Genomic DNA, 24,248 nt, shown 5'->3' with positions numbered 1-24,248 from the left:
TCAGGTCATGATCTCACAGTTCGTGGGTTCGAGCCCCACGTCAGGCTCTGTGCTGACAGCTCGGAGCCCAGAGCCTCCTTCAGATTCTGTGTCTCCCTCTCTCTGCCCCTCCCCCTGCTTGTTGTCTGTCACTCTCTGTCTCTCAAAAATACATAAACGTTAAAAAATAAAATAAATAAATAAATAAAAGAGAACTTCTAAGTGGAGGAAGAACTTGCCAGAATGGTTACTACTTCAGTTTGACACGTTTGTGTTCGTGGAGTGGTCAAACAAGGGTGAGACACACTATGGTGCTATGGGCTGAATGTGTCCCCTCAAATTCCTATGTTGAAATCCTAATGCCCAATGTGACTGATGGGATTATAAGGTGGGGCCTTTGGGAGGTGCTTAGGTCACATGAGGACAAGGATTGCATGAACGTGACTGGTACCATTAGCCCCTAAGCCCCTTCTCCCATGCTAGAAATCAGCAGTCTGCAACCCAGGAGAGTGCCTTCATCAGAACCTGACCACACTGGCACCCTGATCTTGGACTCCCAGCCTCCAGAACAGTAGGAAATAAATTTGTGGCATCTTGTTATAGTAGCCCAATGGACTATGACCTATGCCTTCCAAGGTAAGAGGTCGGCAAACACTCCCATGCTTGCTCATTGTCTTAAGGAGCCACCTTATAGATAGAAGATAAACTTCTAGATAGAAGGAACACTTGAAGGGGATTGATTCAAACCACATATTTTCTTTTTCTTCAGGTGATGATTATATGATTTGTCTTTTTGCAGTCAGTGTGAAAAGGGGGTTATTCTTAGTTTAAATAACATTTCAAATTCCACCGCTTTCCATAAAATCACCTGTTTTCAGAGACTTGGTTCAGTGACTGGGGAGAGGGCTGCTTCAGGAGAAGCGGGCAGGAGGTGATGAGCTTGAAGCTGCCATGAGTGTAGCTTGTTGGGGTATTTTCCCATAATGAGATACTGATCTGGTCACTGGAGGCTAGGGGGCCACAGATGTTAACAGTGCCGGTGGGTCGGATTCTTTCATAAACTTGCCAGGGTGACAAAGTCATCAGGCCTCTTCCAGTTCATTACCATCTCTTCCCTTTCCAGCACCTGATCTTTTGTAAGACTCCATGTTTTCCTTAAACCCAAGTTATAGGCAAGCAACCCTCTTGCTTTCTTGTGCCACAAAAACCAAGAACCGAACTACTAAAATAGGAAATGTCAACTATGACTCACTCTCTCCCCTCAACTCTCCACACACACCTTCCTCATTATATTCTCCTTCATGGCATAATTACTGAAACCAGGATCCATCAATCATACTGGACATGTGGCAGGTGCAAGGAGAATGCTACTTTGACTCAGATTTTGTGTACAAAATGAACTGGACTGAATGGAAGTGGCTTTGAGTCAGAAACTCACCATTTTTCAGCACAAGTGTTTTGGGTACAGAATAGGCAAGTTGTTTATAAAGGCAAAGACAGTATTTCTCATCTGGAAGTCTTATCTGGAGATCCTACAATGAAATCTCTTTTAAGCACATGAGAAAATTAAGCTCCAGGGAAGTAAAATGCCTTATCCGAAGTCAAACAGCTAATGGGCAGCACGGCTCGGACAAGGGACAAGTCCTCAGGTCTCCTGGCTCTCACTTTCCAGCTTCTTTCCAACATACTATGCTCTTTGGTATAGGTCATTGTGATTTGTTATTTTCTACTGATGTTTGGTTATTCAGGGTTTTTCTGTTTGGTTGGTTGGTCATTTGGGTTACTTTTGTAAATTAAGACAGTCCATCCTTGCCTTTTCTCCTGGGATTCTAGGAAACAGTGATAGATCTAGAATGTCAGCAAGGGGAGAAAGAGGCTAGAGTAGAACGCTTGCAAACTTTTAAGTTTGGGACTATCACTTCCTCCTCTTACAATGGTATCACAGCATTATTGTGCATCCCTACCTCAGTCCTCTTGAATTTTGTATTGGTTTCTTGAAACAAGCAAGAAAAAAAAAGGATTAGCTGTAGAAATGTTCCTTTCAGACCTGAAATCTCTTCCAAAAGATCTGCTCAATTCTCTTAAATCTTTCCTTTATACTGAGATATTAAACAATGAAACTACTTCAGTGGGGGAGGGGGAACATGTTTTAACATCTGGTTTTGCTATCAAACTAAAAATACTCCTGAAGTCTACATTTTCCTTGGTCCAATAGCTAAATAATAAACATAATTGAAAAAAATTATTCTCTTTAGTATCCTGTCAACTTCACTCTGGTCTTGTCTAAAACAACATCACAGTGATGTAAGGAATTAAAAACTTTTAATATTACTTTAAATTATAGTGTATTTTCCTAATCAGTTTCCTTATCTTTAACGATGATCCAAGTAAGTGGGGCTTTAAAAATAAATTTCCTATATTTAACTGAATTTCAACTCCAACTCCTCTTCAGTGATGTCGTCAGCTTAAACCCAGATTATCTACACCACTTGGCTGGTTCCACAACTATTATAATGATCCTAAGGGAAAAGAGAATGGGTTACCAGAGAGAATGCTTTGGTTTTAAGTAACATTTTATTCAGTGGAAAAGAAAAGTAAATGGAAACGTACATAAACTTTGAATTAAAGATTTCCATTTCTTTTTTTTCCCTTAAATTTATTTATTTATTTTGAGAGAGACAGAGAGAGTGCAGTGGGGAAGGGGCAGAGAAAGAGGGAGAATCTCAAGCAGGTTCCACACTGTCAGCACTGAGCCCATGTAGAACTAGAACTCAAGAAATTGTGAGATCATGACCTGAGCTGAAATCCAGAGGCAGATGCTTAACCGACTGAGCCACCCAGGCACCTCTTCTTTATTTTTTTTTTTTTAAGACTTTTTTTTTTTTAAAGCAATTTTTTTTCCCAACGTTTTTTTTATTTATTTTTGGGACAGAGAGAGACAGAGCATGAACGGGGGAGGGGCAGAGAGAGAGGGAGACACAGAATCAGAAACAGGCTCCAGGCTCCGAGCCATCAGCCCAGAGCCTGACGCGGGGCTCGAACTCACAGACCGCGAGATCGTGACCTGGCTGAAGTCAGACGCTTAACCGACTGCGCCACCCAGGCGCCCCAAGACTTTTTTTTTTTTTTGAGAGAGACAGCATGCACGGGCTCCAGCAGGGGAGGGGCAGAGGTCCAGAGGGGAGGGGCAGAGAGAGAGAGAGAGAATGAATCTTAAGCGGACTCAGGCTTGATCTCATGGCCATGGGATCATGACCTGACCTGAAATCAAGAGTCTGACACTTAACCAACTGAGCCAGCCAGGCACCACCCTTAAACATTTTCATTTCTAAAAGTTTTTTTCTTAGGTACACTAGGGATCTAGAACCAAAAAGATATTAAGTCCCCTTCCTTCCCAGCTTAACAATAACTCCTTAACACATTCTTGACTCAGTCCCTGTTCTGAAATAGTTCTTCAAAATAGTTTTAGAGGGCACACACACTCACACTACACAACGTAAACAGGGTTTTCAAGAGGCATGTTGTATCGAATTGTTACATACATGTTTGTTTCGGCAGCCCATTTTAAATGTCACCTGTAATGACTGAGGCAAGAAAGAGCATTTCAGTTCAAGATCTTCCATAATCCCACAATGGCTAAACCTAGGTAGGAAACTGTAGGTTTCACACTACCAGATATCTCACTTTATTTTTTTTTAATGTTTTTAAATGTTTATTCACTTTTGAGAGAGAGAGACAGAGACAGAGAGAGAGACAACGCATGAGCGGGGGAAGGGGAGAGAGATAGAGACACAGAATCTGAAGCAGGCTCCAGGCTCTAAGATGTCAGCAGAGAACCTGACGCAGGGCTCCAACTCACGAGTGGTGAGATCATGACCTGAGCGGAAGTCGGATACTTAATCGACCGAGCCACACAGGCACCCCCAGATATCTCACTTTAGAACTAGAATAATAATGGGGAAGAAGAAATTACTGAAAATTATTGGAAGAAATACTCTATTATAGCTTCAAATACATTTTCAGTTCCCCAGAAAACACCGTCACTTGATAAAAATCTCCCTTACAACAAGGAGATTTTAAGGTATAAAGATGGTGACTGCTTTCCAAATTTGTAGTTTATTTTTTTAATAAACATTATTTTAGATCAGGTTTAGATTTATTTTTACAAGAGCAAAGATAATACATAGATTTCCCATTTACCCCATACTCACTTTTATTAACATTTTCCGTTAGTATATTTGTCACAACTGATAAACCAGTATTGATACATTATTAACTAAAGTCTGTATTTTATTCAGATTTCCTTGGTTCTCCCTAATATCCTTTTTCTGTTCCAGGATATACTATTTTTATCTTCTTCATGTCTCCTTAGGCTTCTCTGGACTGTGACAGTTTAAGACTTCCTTTTCTTTGTTTATGTTAGCCCTGAGAGTTTTGAGGAGTACAGGTTGAGTATTTTTTGAATGTCCCTCAACTGGGATTTATCTGATGTTTTTCTCTTGGTTCCATTGGGATGATGGGTTTGGAGGGAGGACAATCACAAAGATGTCATTTCATCACATCATACCAAGGGTACACACTATCAACATGACTCATCACTACTGATGTTAATTTTGACCTCCTCACTGACAGGTCATGATTGTCAGGTTTTTCTAATGTAAAGTTACTCATTTTTCTCAGTCCATACTTGGTAAGGAGCCAGGAGTTATGTTCTATCTCCTTGAGGATAGAGTATCTACATTATTTGGACAACTTCTATACCTTAGATTTGTCTGTTCGCCTCCATTTGTTTATTCAAATGTTTATATCAATGTGAACTCATGGATATTTATTTTATACTTTAAGTCATCATCCAAAACTATTTTACACTGTTGCCCAGCTTTGTTCATTAGGAGTTCTTTCAGATGGCTCCTTGGACCTTGGGCATATACTTGCAATTGCAGGCTACTCCTGCTGCTGTTTGAGCACTTCCTTATTTTCTGGCACTACAAGGTGTCCAGGGCTCATCTTGTCTATTTCCTCCAGTCCTAGCCATTCCTCCAAGAAGCCCTGGTTTCCTTACTGGAGAATGGTAAAAACCAAGATCCAGGCACTGTGCTTTTAGACCCTCTTGGCTGACAAGCAAGGAAATTTATGCTTTCATGCTAACCCTTGGAAAACACCTACTTATAATTACAGTATTTCTACATACAACCATCTGTATCCCTCTTAAGCCAAACATAAGTTTACAGTGATGCCTCCAATTCTAATCTATCAGCACATAGATCATTCTAGGGTCCTCCCCTGGCTCTCCGTAACCTCCCACTTCAAAAGTAGGAAACCTGGTTCCCAGGTTTACATAATTGACTGAATTGCTCAATTCCAGTAGACACGTATAGTGGTCCTGGACTTGTTAACCTGTATCCCCATGGGAAATACCTTAATCAACTACAGCACAGTACTGAGGTGCACTGCCTTTTGCCTTTAGTTTTACAGACTCCCCTCATTTCCAAAGTGACAGGTCAGCACCTTCTCCCCCAACCCCCCGCCAGCGAGGTTGTTTCATACATTTTTAATACAGTTAGACTGTTTGGTCACAATGTGCATTCCAGCCTGGGATCCTCTGATCTCCTAAATGACAATTATTTATATATTATCAAATGAAATAATTTAAGTTTTATTTTCAACATGGGGCAGGGGGAGGGTGACAAGGGGAGAAGGTACTGATGGAACTCAAAAGGGAAGGTATTAACAATTTAGAGATTTTCTTAAGTTTCTACTATCTGATTAAAAATAGAAATTTATTGAAAACTAATGTAATTATTTTTTAAACATATTGAAATCTTTGCACATAAAAATGGACATGGTAAAGATCAAAAGTAAGAAACATAGTTCCCTCTTATAATTGAAACATGGATTTTTCTAGAAGCTTTCAGTAACTTTATCCAATTTTCCTAATTGTAAAATGAGAATAAAACATTTCTTATCCAGGACTAAGAATTTATGGTAGGTATGCAGATAGTATTCTGCCACTCAAGGATAAAATGTTAGTTTTAATAAAAGCAGACTCTATGCCTTGGAGAAAATAAGCTCTACCCAATTATATTTTTCATACAATAGTAAAATTTTCTATTTTCATACAATCATATTCATAAAGTCTAGTAACCCTGATGATGATTAACAACTTATCACTGAGGAATTTTTTCTGTCTAGCAACCTGGGATCCTTAGGCATTTTAAAGTCCTTAAACTATCCAAACAGTTACCAATATACACTTAGATTTATTCTTAAGCATGTGGGAGAGTTTAAAAAGATTTAGTGGCCATAAATTACCCCAAAAAAAGACAAAAGGGAGAGGAAACATCTTTTGAGGATTTCTTTTTTAAAACAAAATTTATTATCCTCGTAAGGCTGCATAAATGCCATTTATTTACTAACAGATAATCACAAATTTCCAAGGATACAGTTTAAACTCCTGCTATGATCATGCATTTTATTGAATTATCAGAAGAGGAAACATTACAAGTAAATTTGCCAAGACAACCTTTGCAGGAACAAGATGTGCCCAAGCACCCCTTCAGTTCCTTTACAGAAAGCAGCATTTATCCATACGTAATTCACACCTGACATGGAACGTAATTCAAAAATCTAATCTCTTTCTGTGTAGTGAGCACTGAGAAGGAAGCCATGTGTGAGGCCATTAATGAATATTTCTTCCAATTACTATTAATAGATTCTTCTTCTCCATTATTTTATTTCAAAAATGAAATATCTAGGAGTATTAAAAACCGATTTCCTAATCAAGTATTCAGAGACCATATGTTGTTAAATCTCATTGAAAACCCTATCCTTAATAATTTCAAAAAATTTTAAAGATACAATTAGAACACCTGTTTCTTTGAGCCTGGGTGGCTCCGTCAGTTAAGCGTCCGTCCAGCTTTTGATTTCTCCTCAGGTCACGACCTCCCGGTTTGTGAGATTGAGCCCCGAGTCAGGCTCTGTACTGACAGCACGGAGCCTGCTTGGGATTCTTTCTCTCCCTCTCTCCCTGCCCCTCCCCTGCTGGCGCTCTCCCTCTGTCTCAAAATAAATAAACTTAAAAAAGAAAAAAAAAAAAAAGAAAGAACACTTGTTTCTTTCTCTCCTGGTTTCCCAAGAATATCCAATAAGTTATTCTATACATAAATCAGTATGCTTTTGTACTGGTGTAAGTTTGTACCAACCCTGCAATTTCCCAAAGACTGTCTCAGACTCCAACAGAAATAAGACAAGAACTGAACTCATTGTAAGTAGAGTGGGAGACCAGAGCAGAGAGGTAAGATTGGAGGCAAGGAATCGGATAATTAGAGCCCAAAATTAAAGTGATGCTTTAAAAAAAGCAAATCTAAAAGGTTTGAGGGGGAAGGGGGTTAGGGAAGAGATCTAAGCAATTTCCAGAGACGATCACTTCTGTCAAGGGAGTCTGATGCCATAAAAGAAGGCGCTCAAAACAAGATTATGGAGATCAGCATTCCTATCGATTTGCAGTACATTAGCACAAAGAAATAGGTAAAATAATGAGGAATCAAAAAAGTTTGATTTAAAAATTCTCAAATTCTAAAAACCTCGAACAATTGTGGGAGGAAGGGCAAGAAGAACAGAACAAATGGCTGCCTAACCTAACGTGCCCTTGGAAATTGATGCTTCATCAATTCCTTCTCTCCACACGAAAAACCCAGAGGCTCCTGGTGTCAAATAGGAAGAATCAGCGCCAAAGGAGCAAGTGTGCAGTCTCAGCAGGACTGCCACACCCCACAGAAACACACCATTCCAGTGTTGTGGGGGTTCATGCTACCTGACAACTGACAGTCTGGGAGGCACAGCTGCCAAGACACAGGTACAGTAAGAAAAGTCCCCAAGCAGAGCTGGCGTTATTTGGAACCACTTTAGCAGGCCTCACACCAACAAAACTTGGCGGCAGTTTGTTCCCTCAGGGGGAATCTGAAGGAACTTTGAGAAAGTATTTGCTCAGAGCCACATATCGCTTCCATCTACAGCACTCAAGTCGCCAGCAGAGATCCCAACAGAGAGGTAGGCTCGGGATTTAATCATTAGGCTTGCCTTTCAATCTCCTAACTCAGAAATACAGGGGCTTAATAAAGTAATCTTTTCATCCTGACTTAAGGGAAATAATCCCATTAAGAGTTGAGCATGCCTGGGAATTTACCTGCCTCACCGTGGGTCTAGGGATTTGAGGCTAGATGGGTAATGCCACAGAATAAAGAGGAGCATCTTTGCAGAGACGGTCCCCTGTCTGAGAGTGTCCCTGCAAAGGCTTCTCTCCCAGTGTGTGAGATGAAAGGGCAGGGGGCTGTGGGGCGCCCAGATAACCTACCTGCCACTCTGGTCTGAGGTCCAGGTAACTGATCGCCCCTGGGGTTTGGTGCTGTACCGTATCCTTATGGCGTGAGGAAAGTCAGTAGCTGTCTGAGCCCCTGTCTTCCTGATCTGCAAGCTCCAAGTGTCAGTGTCAAACAGGAGTTCCCCACAGCCAGGAGCCTGGCTGCAACGAGCATAATAGTCTAACTGCTCCCTCCAACGATCTGCAGGCAGAGTCACAAGTTCACACACAATCTGATTCCTGAGCTCCTCAGAAACAACTGTGAGCTTGGGAGACCTTGTCAATTTTTCAATACCTGGCACAGCAGCAACATCCACCTCCTCAACCTTTAACACAGATAAATCACAGCAGTCCAACACTAGCAAAAAATCCTCACTCCCATGATTCCCTGTGTCACAGCAGTACTTTGAGCTAGAAATCCCAGAAGCCTGTTCCCGGTTGTCATGGTTACCATCTTTACCAGAAGTATCTTTTTCACCTTTACCACAGATTGTAAAATCATTAGATCTTGTTTTAGAGGAGAAGGTCCTTGTATCTGTCACAGGACTATGGCAGGGTTCAGGCATCCTAAATCTGCAGGCTTCGTTTGACTCTGATCGGCAGGGTTCCTTGGTGGACCCACTCTGTTTCTTTCCAGACTCAAAGAAAAGCACTATGGTGCCCTCGATGATTTGACTTTCAAAGTCCACATCTAAATCCAGTACATAGTGCTTCACAAGTATGTGGCTGGTGTTGGCCATGAGAGGTAGGTCATCCCGGGAAGGGTCCAGCTCTGTGTCCATGGCGTTGGTTGTTGTTCGAGAGCTTTGTTAAAATCTCAGAAGGGGCTTCCTAGCTGCCTTAATCTTCTGGAATCATAAATGGCCGCTTACCAAAAAAACACCTGATGTCACAATTATGGCTCTTTCAGTCCCCTGGCAAAGAAGAAAAACACCATTAGACAAAATTCCAAATAAGACCCTAAATGTTCCTACAACCACTGCTTCACTTCAGCAAACTGACTCCCTCCTTAAATAATCCCCCAATGTAGTAGAAGCTCATGGCTAGAAGGCAGACTAATCTTTCTGACTGACATCAAAGAAGGCTGCATTATGGGTTTCTAAAAATATTTCAATTACCAATGGAATGAAAGGGGCCTCCACAAAGCCTGAAGATTCTTGCTCTTAACTAGAACAGTCCTTGTTCTGGGAAAGAGCAATTGTTATGCAAAAGCATAACTGAGCATCACTGCGCCTCTTGTTTTAAAAGATATTAAATGCATCATTTCTAATTTTGTGCATCAAAGATAAGTGATTGTTTCTCTACTGTGATTCTAAGTAACAAATGTGAACGAAGGCTAAATGGCCTCATACATTTTATTCTTTGAGAGTAATAATTTAATACATAAAATGTAACTCCAGGGATTAATGTACTTTTCACATTAGGCCTGCTCTCATATCAGCACTTCCAGTAAATTACAGGAAAATGAGCCAATTTACCAGGAGTGCATTCTAAGTATTCCTTTGAGATTGTTCATGGAGATTTTTCAAATTTATAGTTAAATACTCAAGGTATATCATTACATCTTAATAGCTGAAAACCCATTAACATTCTGGATAATAGCCTTCTTGTGGCAAACAAAAAGGTCTTCTCATTTGAAAAAAAAATAGTATGCAAATACCTATAAAAGGAAAAAGAGAAATTAAAATGTAGAAACAGATGTTGTAATAAAATGCCCAAGTTCTTCATAAAAGTTCTGAATCAAAATGTATTCTTATTTTATAATAGCAATCCGGCTACAAGAAAAATTATTTGAAATTATTTCAGTCCCTGTTGTGTACCTAATTTCTTTCAGCGTATGCTGTCCTTTATTTTTTATTCTTTTACCAAAAATGAAAATGGGGGAAAGAAATAACAACTCTGACAGGGTAGATATATTTAAAATAATCTTTGTATTTCTACATATCAGGAGGTATTCTTGTATCAACTACAAAACAACATTGCTTGCTTGACTTTTCAAGTAAAACTGAACCCTCCCTTTTTATTCTGTTTAACTCCTCCTCACTTCCCCTCAGATTTTATCTGCCTGTCTACTAGACTCTTATTTCCTTCCTTTTAGAATCTCATTCCAGAAATCAAACCTATTGAATTTTCATTTTCTACCTCTCCACAGGCTACTTCCTCAGGAAAATCCTACCTACCCTAAGCAGGGAGGGGGGTGGAAAACCTGGCTTCCTGCATCCTTGTCCAATCTGGTTTCAAGCTATTTTCCCGGCACGGAGACCATACTCCCTTTGCATCCGTGTCCTCTAGCCAAAGGGCCTGCTCAACAGTCTGTCCATACCTGGAGTGTTCCCATAGCCACCTGCCAAATTCCATTCTGTCTCCGCACCCAGTTCAAGTGCAATCACCTCCTGAAATCCTTCCTTACTCTCTATTCTCCCACTCTTCACCAAACTGTATGTGGCAATATACAGTTTGACTTTAAAAGTAATAGGAACTGAGAGAAATCAGGGATGCAAAGAATATTTTGAGATTACTTTATAAAGAAGTTGGCACTCGCCTGGGCTCTAGAAGAATCAATAGGCCAAAGGAGGAAGACAGTGTTTTCTTTTCTGCATGAAAGCAATTGAACTTGTCATGTAAAGAATAATTCATAGTCTAACCCTAATAGATCCTTTCAATTACTTGTAAAAATTAATATAATTTAAGAATAAAATGTATTCTATAGAGCAGTTGTCACCACTTTTGTCCCTGGTGGCCGATAATAAGGCAGCCTGAGAATCCCATCCATCCAAGCCTGTTAACATCACCTTGTCACCCTAACTGGAATCATTTGCTTCTCTTCCATGGATTCTTGAGTACACTCCCCATAGCTGCAGTTCTAAATCTTTTCTTCTTTTAACTTTCCAGTTCCATGCCTGCTGACTCATTCTCGGCTAATTATTTGGCCTCCCACTTTACTGAGATTATTTCAAATCTCTGAAACTCCCTCATGGCTCAAGTATCTGTAGTTCTTCACAACTATTGCCTTCTCCTTTTTGACTCAAAGAAAACAACAGTATCCCTTCTCCCCAAAGCTAATTCCTTTCCCCTTGAATCCTAGCTTCTGGGGTATGAAAGGGCCAAATGAATAGCACTCTTCTTGCCCACTCAAATTCTGAACACACTGAAATATAAGATGAGGATATGGCAGAGGGATACCAAAATATCACTATTATTACAGGTGGAGGTTAAACTGGAGAATATGGTTTAATGTGGGAGCCAAAGGTACCTGAAAACTCAATCCCAAAATTCAACAGATTTACCCCCACGGTCACAGGAAACACTGGATCAGGTCAAAGCTCCCACAAAAGGTACCCTCTCCAGGTAAGAATTAGGGCCTGGAGAAGTAAGGAGAATAGCCCTCCAAGGTCAGGACTGCTGGCCCAAAAGCAAAAGGGAGGAACTCAAAGGAACAGAACATGCTCGATTTCTTCTTCCCGCTCCACCTCCTTTAAGAGGGAAGGAGTAAAGTGATCAAGAATTTTACAGTAATTAAGCACCCTTCACAAGACAGGAAATATCAGAAATAAGAAGTTTTCCCTCAAACTCTATCTCCTCCTACTAATTTGGAATCTTCTTACATTTGACAAAAAATGTTTTTCTCTCGCCAACATCTTCTTCCTCTCAGTGTTTCTATCCTATTCCCAATGTTTCAAACACTCCCAGGGGCTGCCATCTTCAAAAACAAACATTGCAATATATCCATATCAAAGCACTATGTTATACACCTTAACCTAACACAATGTGGTATGTCAATCACATCAATTAAACTGGAAAAAAATAAAAACAAACAAAAACATTCGACCCTGCTGCCTATGTTAACTAAGTTTTTATTTCTTTGCATTCTGGAACTGACAGATTCCTTAGGGCTTAGTGCAACTGTCTAGTTCTACAAATCATGACAATGAGGCCCAGAGAGGTAAAGCAATGTGCCAAGGTCACTCATTTCTGATGCTTTTCCCTTGCCAATTCTTTCCCTTGCAATTCTCATCCTCCAGCTCTTGTGGCCATTTTCTTTATGTTGTCCAAGTCATAAATCAAATGTCACCTCCTAAGACTGTCTTCTGTATTCCCATGCTCCCTTTCCTATCTTTCAAGTCATATGGACTAGACTCATTTCATACCGTAATAGCTTTGTGGGGAAAGGAGAATTTTTAGGCCAGCCCCAGAAGATTCAGAAGATCACGGTCACCTCTGCATGGTTTCCAACCTAAGCTGTGTACAATAGGTATGTAAGTCCGTTAAACTCGCTGCTTATTACACCTATTTCCTCCTTGCCTTGGATTCTTAGATGACCTGAATCTCCTTTCTCGACAAGTTCACAACTCTCACTGATGTCAATCAGGGTCACAGCCCCACATTTAGGGAAGAACTGAACTAACTGTGGTTGCAAATGCGAGTACGTGGCCACCTTGTAAGGCTTCTCTCAGCAAATAGTAACCATATTTCTAAGCAGTCTGTTGACTTCAGCACTTTTTGCTATTATTGTGCTCCAATTTAAAATGCCAGTTTGTCTCACTGAAGCATTTTTCCATTCTCTGTCATAAGCCATAACATATAAAATTCCCCCCTTTATCAAACCCAATGGTTAGTTTCCAGTGGCTAACCACTGCTGCCTCTAAAATAAGTGTACTGCGTGGTATGTATTTTAAACGCTTAAATGATTGTCTTAGCAACACCATTAAAGGCTTCAAAAGGATTAACATACAGCAATATTTTTCTTGAGCAAGGTGGGAGGAGGGGGCAAAAGAGAGGATCAAATACTAAACAGTTATGGCACACTGAAGAAACTGCCCTGCCACTTTCACTCGCCAAACAGAAGTGCACACATCTACAAATGTGTAAAATAGCCTCTGTAGAGCCATTCCAGATACCTCTAAAGAAAATAATTTCACTCTCCTTTCAAGCTACAAAGCCACATGTGTGATTCTCATGACCCTTCCCTTATCCTGCCTCATTCTGCAGTTACCTCTACCCTTCCATGGTCTAAAACCAACTAGAGATTCCTGATTCATCTTTGTATGCATGGCCACGTTGAGTAGAACGTACACAGTAGGTTCTCAGCAAATATCTGTGGAATTGACATCTGAGGTCATTTATGACTTCTATGTCTAGCTATCTACAGAGCAGGGATTCTGGCTTGCATAGGTTCTAGGAGAAAGTTATGGCTTAAAAAACATCTTTCTCCAAATGGTTCTCACTTTTTCTTCTCATACCTGTCCCTCTTTATGCCACATCTCTTTCCTTGTAAGCAAGTCAAGGGAAAAGGAGAAATTTACCGTATACCACTGAGCACACTATGAGTGGTTACAAAATATTTCATTCTACAGACTACTTGTTCAGAGGAAGATAGCTTTCTGCTATTCTAAGTGTGTTCCTTCTGTAGAATACAGTGATTGCTCTTAATAACAGCCAGTTTACTTGCTGAAGTATACTGTTTCTGGGCACAGTTCCTCAGACACTCAAATGCATATAATCATAGGAACATAGCTTATTGCTGTGAAATTTGATAAAATAATTTCAGAATTAGAAGGAATCTTAGAAGCACAAATGTATTATTTTGTATTTAGAAATGTCACACTGACATATTACTCTGTAACTTATTTCTTTCACTCAGTGGTTTTGAAATACAGCCATGTAGATGCACATAAATCTGGCTCATGTCTTGTAAATGCTGCTTAGTGTCCCTATATGAATATTCTACAATTTATCTACACATTTCCCTACTGATACTTAAATCCTTTTAAATTTGTCATTATTATACACCATGCTACAATGAACATCCCTATATAGGTCTCCTGGTGCAAGTGTTCCCTGGGTGAAACACCTAGAAATTCCATTTGGCCTCAGATTAGTATTGTCACACCAACTTTCTTTTGGTTTGTTTTTAACTGATACATCTTTTCTATCTCTTTATTTTTATTGTTAACTGCTCTGGGTTGTTTTGCCTTGAATATCCTTTTAAAGATTTTTTTTTTCCAACGTTTATTTATTTTTGGGAGAGAGACAGAGCATGAACGGGGGAGGGGCAGAGAGAGAGGGAGACACAGAATCAGAAACAGGCTCCAGGCTCTGAGCCATCAGCCCAGAGCCTGACGTGGGGCTCGAACTCCCGGACCGCGAGATCGTGACCTGGCTGAAGTAGGACGCTTAACCGACTGCGCCACCCAGGCGCCCCTTGAGTATCCTTTTAAAGCAACAGTTGGCTGTATTTAAAACATATAATTATCATTTTTAATAACTGAGGTTAATTTACTTACATTTATCATGATTACTGCTATAACAGCACTGATCTCATCTCAACCAATTTATTTTGTGTTTTCTTTCTTTCTTTCTTTCTTTCTTTCTTTCTTTTTTAAATGTTTATTTATTTTTGAGAGAGAGAGAGAAACAGATCGTGAGCATGGGAGGGGCAGAGACAGAGGAAGACACAAAATCCCAAGCAGGCTCCAGGCTCTGAGCTGTCAGCACAGAGCCCGACTTGGAGCTCAAACTCATGAACCGTGAGATCATGACCTGAGCCAAAGCCAGAGGCTTAACTGACTGAGCCACCCAGGCGCCCCTATTTTGTGTCTTCTATCTACCATGATTTCTTTGCTACTTAGCTTTTACTTTCTGCTTTTTGCTGCATTTTTTCTGAAATATTTTTTCCCTCTACTGTTTCATAAGTTATACAATCTATTTCTTTAACATGCCTACTTAAAGTCAATCTCTAGTAGTCTTCTAAATAATAAGACCCTAGAAAGTTTTACCCTCAGTCTCTCCTCTTCCCCACTCTCTATCAGCTTCCACATTATTGTTGCTAATGTCTTAATATCACATTGTGGGTTTTTTTTAAGTTTATTTATTTTGAGAGGCCATACACGCAAGAGGGGGAGGGGCAGAGAGAGACTGGGAGGCAAGGGAAAATACCAAGCAGCCTCAGTACTACCAGTGCAGAACCCAACACTGGGCTCAAACTCATGAACTATGAGATCATGACCTGAAGTGAAGTCAAGAGTCAGACACTTAATGAATGAACCACCCAGGCAGCCCAATATCACATCTTTAACAACCCTCATCCAACTTAGAAAAAAAAAAAAAAAAGTTAATACTTGTGTTTACCAGATTCCTTACTCATGACTGATTTATGCATTCCATTCATCCTGTCAGGGTTCAATTTTGTCCCAGTTGCTATTGCTACCTGAAAAATCAACTCAAGACTTTGTGGCTTCAAAAAGCAACCATTTGATTCTGTTCTGTGGGTCAGGAATTTGGGTAACACTCAGCTGGGCCATTTTCTGTATCTTATGAAAATGACTACAGCACTCATTGGTAAGAGGATGGCTCATCTGGGGGCTCTGATGATCAGGAGCAGTCATACACAGCCCATCTAACATAGAGGTTTCAGAAGAGCTGGACAACTTATATGGCAACTGGTGGGCCTCAGAGCACATGTCCCAAAGGACCAGTTGAAAGCTGAATGACCTTTTCTGACCTAGCCTCAAAAGTCACTGTGGTATCACTCTACCATATCCTATTGGTTTCAAAAAGAGTTGTATAGCTAAGCTAGTCCAGATTCAAGGAGAGGGAACTCAACTTCATGTCTTGATGGGAGAGTGGCTAGGTCATACTGCAGAGTGGCCTGTGAGAAGGTAGACACTGTTATGGCCATTTTGGGAAAATACACTCTGCCACAATTTCCTTGTTACTTAAGTATGTCTTTAGTAATTCTTTCAGCAGTCCATGAGTAGTAAACTTTCAACATCCATATGTTTGAAAATGTCATTATTATATCCTCACTATTGAATGATCACTTAACTAAGTGTAGATTTTAGGCTGATAGTTATTTTCACTTAGTACTTTGAACATATTACTATACTATATTCTGACATTTCTTTGTGCTGATAAGGCATTTGATATTAATCTGCATTTCTTGATATGCATCTGTTTTTTTCTCCCTAGTAGCTTTTATACTTTTTCTTTATCTTTGATGTTCTATTGTCTCATTTGATGTATTTAAATGTGAATTTATTTTTATATGGCTTGCTCAAGATTCAGTGTGCTCCTTTAGTCTGAGGAATTCTTTCCATGTATAATGCCAAGTAGACACAAATTTTCCTTGCCTCTCTATTGAGACAGTGTAATGGAATTTTCTTTCTCCATTTGCCCCTTCATGGCTTCTGGCTTTATACAGGTATCTCAGTTTCAGTTCTCCACAGGTACTAGGTCTATGGCCAAGCACCTCTTCCTTGGTATATATCAGGATCCAACCCCCTTGTGATTAAGCCTACACTTTCCCTCTCCATTTTGGTTAACTAGGATAACTCTTTCTTGGTTGTGAATCTGCATGTGTGTGTGTGTGTGTGTGTGTGTGTGTGTGTGTGTTGTTATACTTTGTCCAGCATTTCTAAATACTTGGTAAGTTTTTTGTTTGTTATTGTTGTTTTTTAAGTAGGCTCCACACCCAGCATGAAGCCCAACACGGGGCTTGAACTCACAACCCTGAGATCACAACCTGAGCTCAGATAAAGAGTCGTACGCTTAACCAACTGAGCCACTCAGATGCCCCCAGCATTTCTAAATACTTGAAGGGGGGGGGGGGGATTCCTCATAATTCAGTTCATCATACTGACCAGAAACCCACGAAATCCACTTTACCAATTAAATGGTACACAGCCACAAGTCCCCTGGCTTAAGAAGTTTTCATGCAGGCCATGGTTTGCCGTATAACTTTCTAGGCACCATAGCGACAGATTCCCTTTCATCATCACAGAAGCCTAAGAGATGATTAAAGACTGAGGGGATAAGAATACATGCAAAGAAAGAAGCCAAGATGCAAAGAACGCTGGAGTATATTGCTCATTCATTCAACAACTATGTGGAATCCTCTTCTATTCTCTTTATTAACTTTTTCTCTCTCCCAACCATGTCCTCAAGGAAAACTTTCCAGACCTCACCGATTAAGTCAATTTCCCTATTATTAGATCTCATAGCACTGTATACTTCTTTATAGCACTATAGTTTTCATTTTACATTTTTTGTTTGATTGTTTAATTAATATTGTTCTTCCTCTTAAATGAAAGAGAGTACCACTTCTGGTAATAGCAGAGTAGCTTGTATCAAACCAATCCTCTTATTGATAGCACTTGTAAACTCTAGACAACAACAATAAAAATCTGAAGGTACATGAGAATGAACAGAAAGCTGACAGAAACTGTAGGGAGTTAACACTTGGGAGAAGGGAATGGCACTCAGTTTCCTGGGTTATTGCTTTTCATCTGAGGGCAGGCCCTAGTTGGCACTATACTACTAAAATTCAGACTGAAACCTGCAACCTTACTGGCTAAAAAATCAGAAAACAGAGTTCAGGACTGACTCAGTACCTGGAAAGTAAAGAAGGAAAACTTCAGAAAAGGTATGAGGCCCATATTCTGCATATATACTGCCTAATTTTCTATGGAACCCCTGAACCATGCATTTAGAGGCAGACCAAATAGTCCAAGTATGGCTAAATGAACTGAAGTAAGATTTCTGCTGCTGCCCACTTCAGGGAAGGCAAAGTTGAAAGTTTAAGTTCAGCCAAGTTAATTGCCTCCTAATACAAATACAAAACATTAATACTCTTCAGAGGAACATAAATCCAGTTTCTACTAAAGTATCAATCACAATGTCCAAGATAAAATCCAAAATTATTAAACACAAAAAGAAACAGGAAAATATGACCCACACTTAAAAAGCAATCAAATGGAAACTGACATGAGTGGACCCAAACAAGGACTTTAAACAGCAAGAAACAGCAAACAAGGACTTTAAAGCAGTTATTAGTATCATAATTAAGGACACAAATACCATAATGAATGAACTAAGGTACACTCAGCAGAGAAAAAGAAATTACTTAAAAAAAAAAAAAAAGGAAATTCTAAGAACTGAAAAATACTATATCTGAAATAAAAAATCCACTGAAGTTTAACAGAGATTATAGAAGAATAAGTAATCTTGAAAATATTTATATAGCAAAAATATTTATATGGCAATATTTATATAGCAAATATTATTATTAGCAATCTGAAGACCAGGGAGAAAAAATATGAACCAGTGAACAAAGTCCCAGGTACTTTGGGTCAAAGATTTAACATATATAGAACTGAAGTCCAAGAAGAACAGGTGAATAAGAATGCTGCAGCAAAGAATACATTAAAAAATAATGAGCAGTGACAACAACCAGCCCCCAGATTACGGTTCCTAAATACCATTTTCCAATGAAAGGAACTCCTAGGAGGAAGGGCTGATTCTAGGACTGGGGCAGGAAAAACAGAAGATGAGCCTACAGCATCATATAGATCCCAAAAGTAAGAAAGCTTAAAAAAAAAAAAAAAAAAAAAAGGCAGTGGGTGGGGGAGAATGGGCATCTCAAAAGGACACAGGAACTAACTGCAGGAGCTTCCAATAGCCAAAAGTAGAACAACCTGAGCAGGAAAATAAATAATGACAGTATTGGATTAGAACCCAAAGAATAAAATAAACACCTATAACTCAATTCTGATAAAAACAAATGATTGATAAATGGGGAAGAAGGGAACATCTTCCTTAAATAATTCCAAATAACAGAAATTGATACTACCTCTTCCAAAAGGCAGGGGTAAGGCTTAATTTCCTTCCCCTTGAGTATGAGCTCCGCTTAGTGACTCACTTCCAAAGAATAGAGAATGGAAAAGAAGAACTACAAAGTTTAGAGTAGAGAAATGTGGCAGACATAAACTTAACCACATTATCGAGGTTAGTATCACCAGTGATAAGTCATTCTGGTATCATTATCCCATCCTATGATTCAATCATTGAGAAGGGCACCTGACCTCTGTAGTATTCTTCCCCAAATCCATAAGCTCAGTTTAAGTATTATAAAACATCTGACAAAGCCACACTGAAGGACATTCTAAAAAATATTTGTCCAGTATTCTTCAAAATTGTCAACACAATGAAAAGTGAGTAAAATCTGAAAAATTGTTACAGATTGAAGGAGGCTTAGGGTATGATGATAAAATGTAATGTAGTATCTTAGACTGGATCCCAAAACAGGAAAAGAAGAAAATAAAAAAGGACACTAGTGGGAAAACTGTAGTTATTAGTGGCATTGTGCCAATTTACTTTTATAATTTAACAAATACACCATGATTATGTAAGATTATGGGAAGCTGGGTGATACATATATGGGAACTCTATAGTATCTTTGCAAATCTTCTGGTAAATCTGAAAGTATCAAAAAAGAAACCATTTATTTTTACAATAGTTAAAATTTTCCAAATTTGGTGAGAGATATAAATCTAAGGATTCAAGAATCTGAGAACTCAAGCAAGATAAATGCAAAGGAAACCACAGCTAGGTGTGACACAAACTGCTAAAAACCAAAAATAAGGGAAAAAATCTTGAAACTAGCCAGAACAAAATGATATTACATACAGGAGGAAAATGACACAAATGACATCTGGCCTCTCATCAGAATAACACTTATCAGAAATCATGGTAGCTCAGAAAACAATGGAATGATATCTTGTAAGTGTTTAATGAATTTGGGGAAGCACAATTGCCTCAAATATATTAGTCCTAAAATACTATTTATAAGAACAATTTGCTAGGAAGCTCTTGTTTTTGTGCTTAGCATGACGGCAGCCCATTTCCGCTTAAATTATCCAAACTTCTGAATAAAGGGGGCCTGGACCAATTTCTACTTTATTTAAAATTGGTATTTCCTCTTATTTACTTTTAAATTTTTAATTCTTTGTATTTAAAGACAAATGTATACTCTAAAAGACTAACCCTCTCTCCAAAATATCTGGCTCTTTCCTTCCTCAGTAGAAATGCTCATGAATCACGGACAAGTTGACATAGCATGGAGCAGGTTTTCTACCCAAAAGTTTGAGTAGCTATTAAAGTGTCTGGCCCCTCAGAACTCTTCTTTCAGCTGCTCATTTTAATACCTTTGATAGCAATGGTTCACTGATGCCTTAAACAGTTAATAAACTTTCAAAGTTGAAGTTATTTTTAAACAGCAGAAACAAGCCAATCAGATAATCACCATTATCTCTGGTACAGTTTTGATCTTTGAGTTTAGGATATGCCAATATGCCTTCAGTCACTTTATTTGGTTTCCAGCGTTTTAACATTAAGCTTTTCCCTTTTGTTCATTTCTTTTTATTTTTTTTCTACTTCAAGTAAAAATGCAGTGTTAAAACAACATTAAGCTATATGTTTTAACTGAACAAAGTACCAGGATATTCAGAGTTTAAATTCCCTCTGGAACCCTAATTCTAACAGCCTGCACTGCACCCCCACCCCACCCGCGGTATAAATATATGCTACAATAGGGTCTTTCATTGCAAAACTCATACCTGTGAGGCAATGTCATTTATCACTGAGTAAATAATGCAAGATAACATACTGAAAAGGGGATTTTGCTTTATTCCCTTAACTATAAATAAAAATATGTAGCACTTTTCAGGATTACCATGTGGTATGATATGTATGATTTAATAAAGATTAAATACCAATCTTTAAACCAAACTGTAAATAAGATAAACTATGGTCTCTGGTCTCAAGTTTTAAATAGACTCTCTTTTCTTTAAATTTACTGCTTTCATGAAGCATATAAGGGTGACTGCATATAATTTGTGATCCTGCAATGAAAGAGCTATTGTGATATGTATATGTGGGGAAAAAAACACAACAACTGGAGTTAATGTTGTTGTGGGAATTAAAGAAAGTGCCTGTGATGAAGATCAGCGCAGTGAGGCCAAGTCAGAACTAGAGTCAAAGGCCTTTTTCCAGATAAAGAAAGCAAATCACTGTCAGCTGTGGCTTGATTTATATATTATAACCAGTCGGGGCGGGGGAGCGGGGGGGGGGGGGGGGGGGGGGGGGAAGGGAGAGAGGTCTAACATGTGAAAACAGAAAACAAAAACTGATTTTACTCACATCAGTATATGACTACCCTGAATTATGTTTGAACATGATGTGATATGATGGAATTCAGCTTCCCTGATGGCAGCTTGTGTTTATTCTGGCTATTCTGATCCCATCTCAGCATCCAGATGCCATTCCTCTCTGGTGCCTAATGTGTTTATGCTCACAGTATCAGCAGGCATTGGGTTGCAAAGATCAGATTGGAAGTGATTTCACTCTATTTTCAAAGAGAAAAGAATTTATCCCTTTGATTGCTACTTGCTTGCAAAGTAGAACTTGTTCCAGTTTTCTAAAAGTGCCACTTAAACTAAATTATAGCAGAGTGATCGCAAAAGGATTCCTAGGAGAACACATTACAGTTACAGAAAATGGAAATTTCACTTTTCTACTCCTTTTTGAAGAAGTCATACTGACCAGCAAAGGCACTGGAAAAGTTCTTTACCTGCTGAACATCTCATTCCTCCTTAGGAGATGTATCTTCATCAACACTGATTTGTTCCTGGCACTAACAACAATTAAAGGTTTCATATAAACATCTAAACTTTAAAACTAGAAAACAGCTTTTCTGTGTCAAAACTGTTAGACATGTCAATAGAACACAACAAAGAACTCATCAATCATAGCGTGGCCTGTTGTGGATACACCTCTCCAGACAAGCTGACTTTGTCCTCACAGAATCCCTTTATCCTTCCCCTTTCCCGTGCTCTTTGCCGTCTTGCTGATGGCACAAGACCTACTAACATATACTGACAACTCTCCATTATCCAGAGGCAAAGACCATGATTTGTCAGGTTTTTTTTTAAGTGCCTTTATGAAAAACTGGACACTAGCGAAAAGCAATGAAAACATCTGTTAGAGACAATCTACCTAGAAGAAGAAATAATTGATGTTTACTGAGTGCTTACTATGTATCTGACACTCTCCTAATCCCTGGCAATCTTTTTTATTCTTACTATCCCCTTTTACAGATGAGGAAATGATGTGGGGAGAAGCTAAGTGTCCAAGATTACCAAGATTTGAACTCAAGTAGTTGGACTCCAGAGTGTTCTTGCCCTCTACTGCAGGGCAATCCTACAGAGTAACCACAGCATGCCACCATGTGTTAATGTCACAGGTAAAACCAAACAGAAGCCCATCATAGAAAACCGCAAAGGTGAGGGGAAAACCTAGAACTGGGTACAGGAGTACGAAGGGAGCAAAATTAAGTCAGGGAAGGGAGGGGTGAGGACAAACAACAGACACTGCATCTCTGCCCAGCTCTTGTCCCGTTCTAATACTTTTTTTTAAGTTGTTTTTGTTGTTGGTGGTGGTGGTGGTGGTGGTGTTGTGTTTTTTGTTTTGTTTTGGGTTTTTTTTTTGAGAGAGAGAGAGAGAGCACAAGCAGGGGAGGAATAGAGAGAGAGAATCCCAAGCAGGCTCTGTGCTAGCAGCACAGAGCCTGTTGTGGAGCTCGAACCCACAAACCATGAGATCACGACCTGAGCCAAATCAAGAGTCAGATACTTAACCAACTGAGCCACCCAGGCGCCCCTCCCCAATTCTAATACTTAAAAGAAGAGAGAAGTCCATGAAAATGAGAAATTAATTAACAGATGATTTTGACAGGTAGAGGGTTTTAAGGTGCATTTCAAATATTATAATGTTTACAGTACCTAAAACATACTTGTATTTTTTCATACTTTTAATGAATAACAATTGTGTTTCTAAATATCAGATGTAAGTTTAATTAAATAATTTTATGTTAAGTCCATTTCTTATCACATTTTTATTCTTCTTTGAACCATGTTGGGGATTATACGACACCCACTCCCCATCTCCCCAGGACTCTGTCTCTCAGTAGCTCCTATTTACTGAGCAGTGATTGGACTCTGAAGCTGAATTTCCCAGGCTGGACCCATGCTGTTTTGAGCCATTTCACCAATGCTCTCACCAGGGCTTCTGAGTCCCTGCTCACTGAACTCAGACCACATCAGTGTTTCACCCCTGTAATGCCCTACCATGCATTTTCCGGTTTTGAAGCCACAGAGACTTGCGAGTTCCCATCCATTTCTCCTGCTAACCACCCTCAGTTTGCCATCTACCAGCAGTTACTGGGTTATTCTCCATTCCTGTTCAGGCAGAGCCCATTCCCACCCCCCAGCCTCACTCATGACCTCTGCTCTCCACTCCTGCTCCTGCCATGAACACGGCCACCACCTCCTTCCTTCCCACATCTACTCTCCCACCTCCCAGCTGATAGGAGCCTTTAAAGCTGCTCAGGTTCTCCTACAGCAAACAAAACAAAACAAAACAACAACAACAATAACAAAAAACAGTAACAGCAAAATATGTTTTCCCTTACTTGGCCCAACAGTACCATTCTAGCTTTTGCCTCTGTCTTACTATCAAACTTTCCCAGCCCCCTTCTATTTTATGATCACACATTTCTTACAATGTTGAAATCTGGTATCTGACCATACCACTTCACTAAAAGTTTATTTTTAAACATTCACAGGGATTTTCTTCTTGTCAAATCTAGCTTGACCTCAGTCCTTTTCCTTGACTCTCTGTGGCATCTGTCACTACTAATCTCCCATCACCTCCAATGATTCCTAGGAGACTATACTGTCTACACCCCCTCTTACATCTCTGCTCTCAGACATTGGATGTCCCCCAGGCTCACAGTCCTGGGCCCTCTTCTCATTCCGGAATCTGTCTTTTGCTCACATCTCTGGTACTCAACTAACCTCCCTATGGAAAGGACTCAGCTCCTTACCTCCAGCTCTGTCTTTAAGTCCCTGTCCTTACCTTCAAAGCAATACTTCTCAAACTATCTGTGGCGAAGGGCTAGTTATTTTTTCCCGTTACAGGTCAACACTTTTGTAAAACATAATGAAAACAAATCACAAAAAGAAAAAAAAACCTACAAAACACAAGCCCTGATTATTTTATCATCGGATTTAACATA

At 39.4% G+C, this 24,248-nt stretch overlaps 1 protein-coding gene across 15 annotated transcripts in view; it reads right to left on the bottom strand.

The window, feature by feature from the left end:
- The window catches only part of LOC122475127 (aminopeptidase O (putative)), a 343,878-nt gene that overhangs the window by 298,745 nt on the left and 20,885 nt on the right, over window positions 1-24,248 (bottom strand). For all 15 annotated transcript variants that reach the window (XR_006295098.1, XR_006295097.1, XM_043566830.1 and 12 more), the window contains exon 2: window positions 8,333-9,252. Coding sequence is in view for 13 of the 15 variants with exons in the window: in XM_043566830.1 (XP_043422765.1) it covers window positions 8,333-9,120 (788 nt within the window). In the remaining 2 variants the exon portion in view is untranslated. The remainder of the gene's footprint in view (window positions 1-8,332; window positions 9,253-24,248) is intronic.

The sequence above is a fragment of the Prionailurus bengalensis genome, chromosome D4 (genome assembly GCF_016509475.1).
Source record: "Prionailurus bengalensis isolate Pbe53 chromosome D4, Fcat_Pben_1.1_paternal_pri, whole genome shotgun sequence".
Taxonomy (NCBI): domain Eukaryota; kingdom Metazoa; phylum Chordata; class Mammalia; order Carnivora; family Felidae; genus Prionailurus; species Prionailurus bengalensis.
Note: the sequence above shows the minus strand (reverse complement) of the source record. Positions and strands in the feature narration are given on the sequence as shown.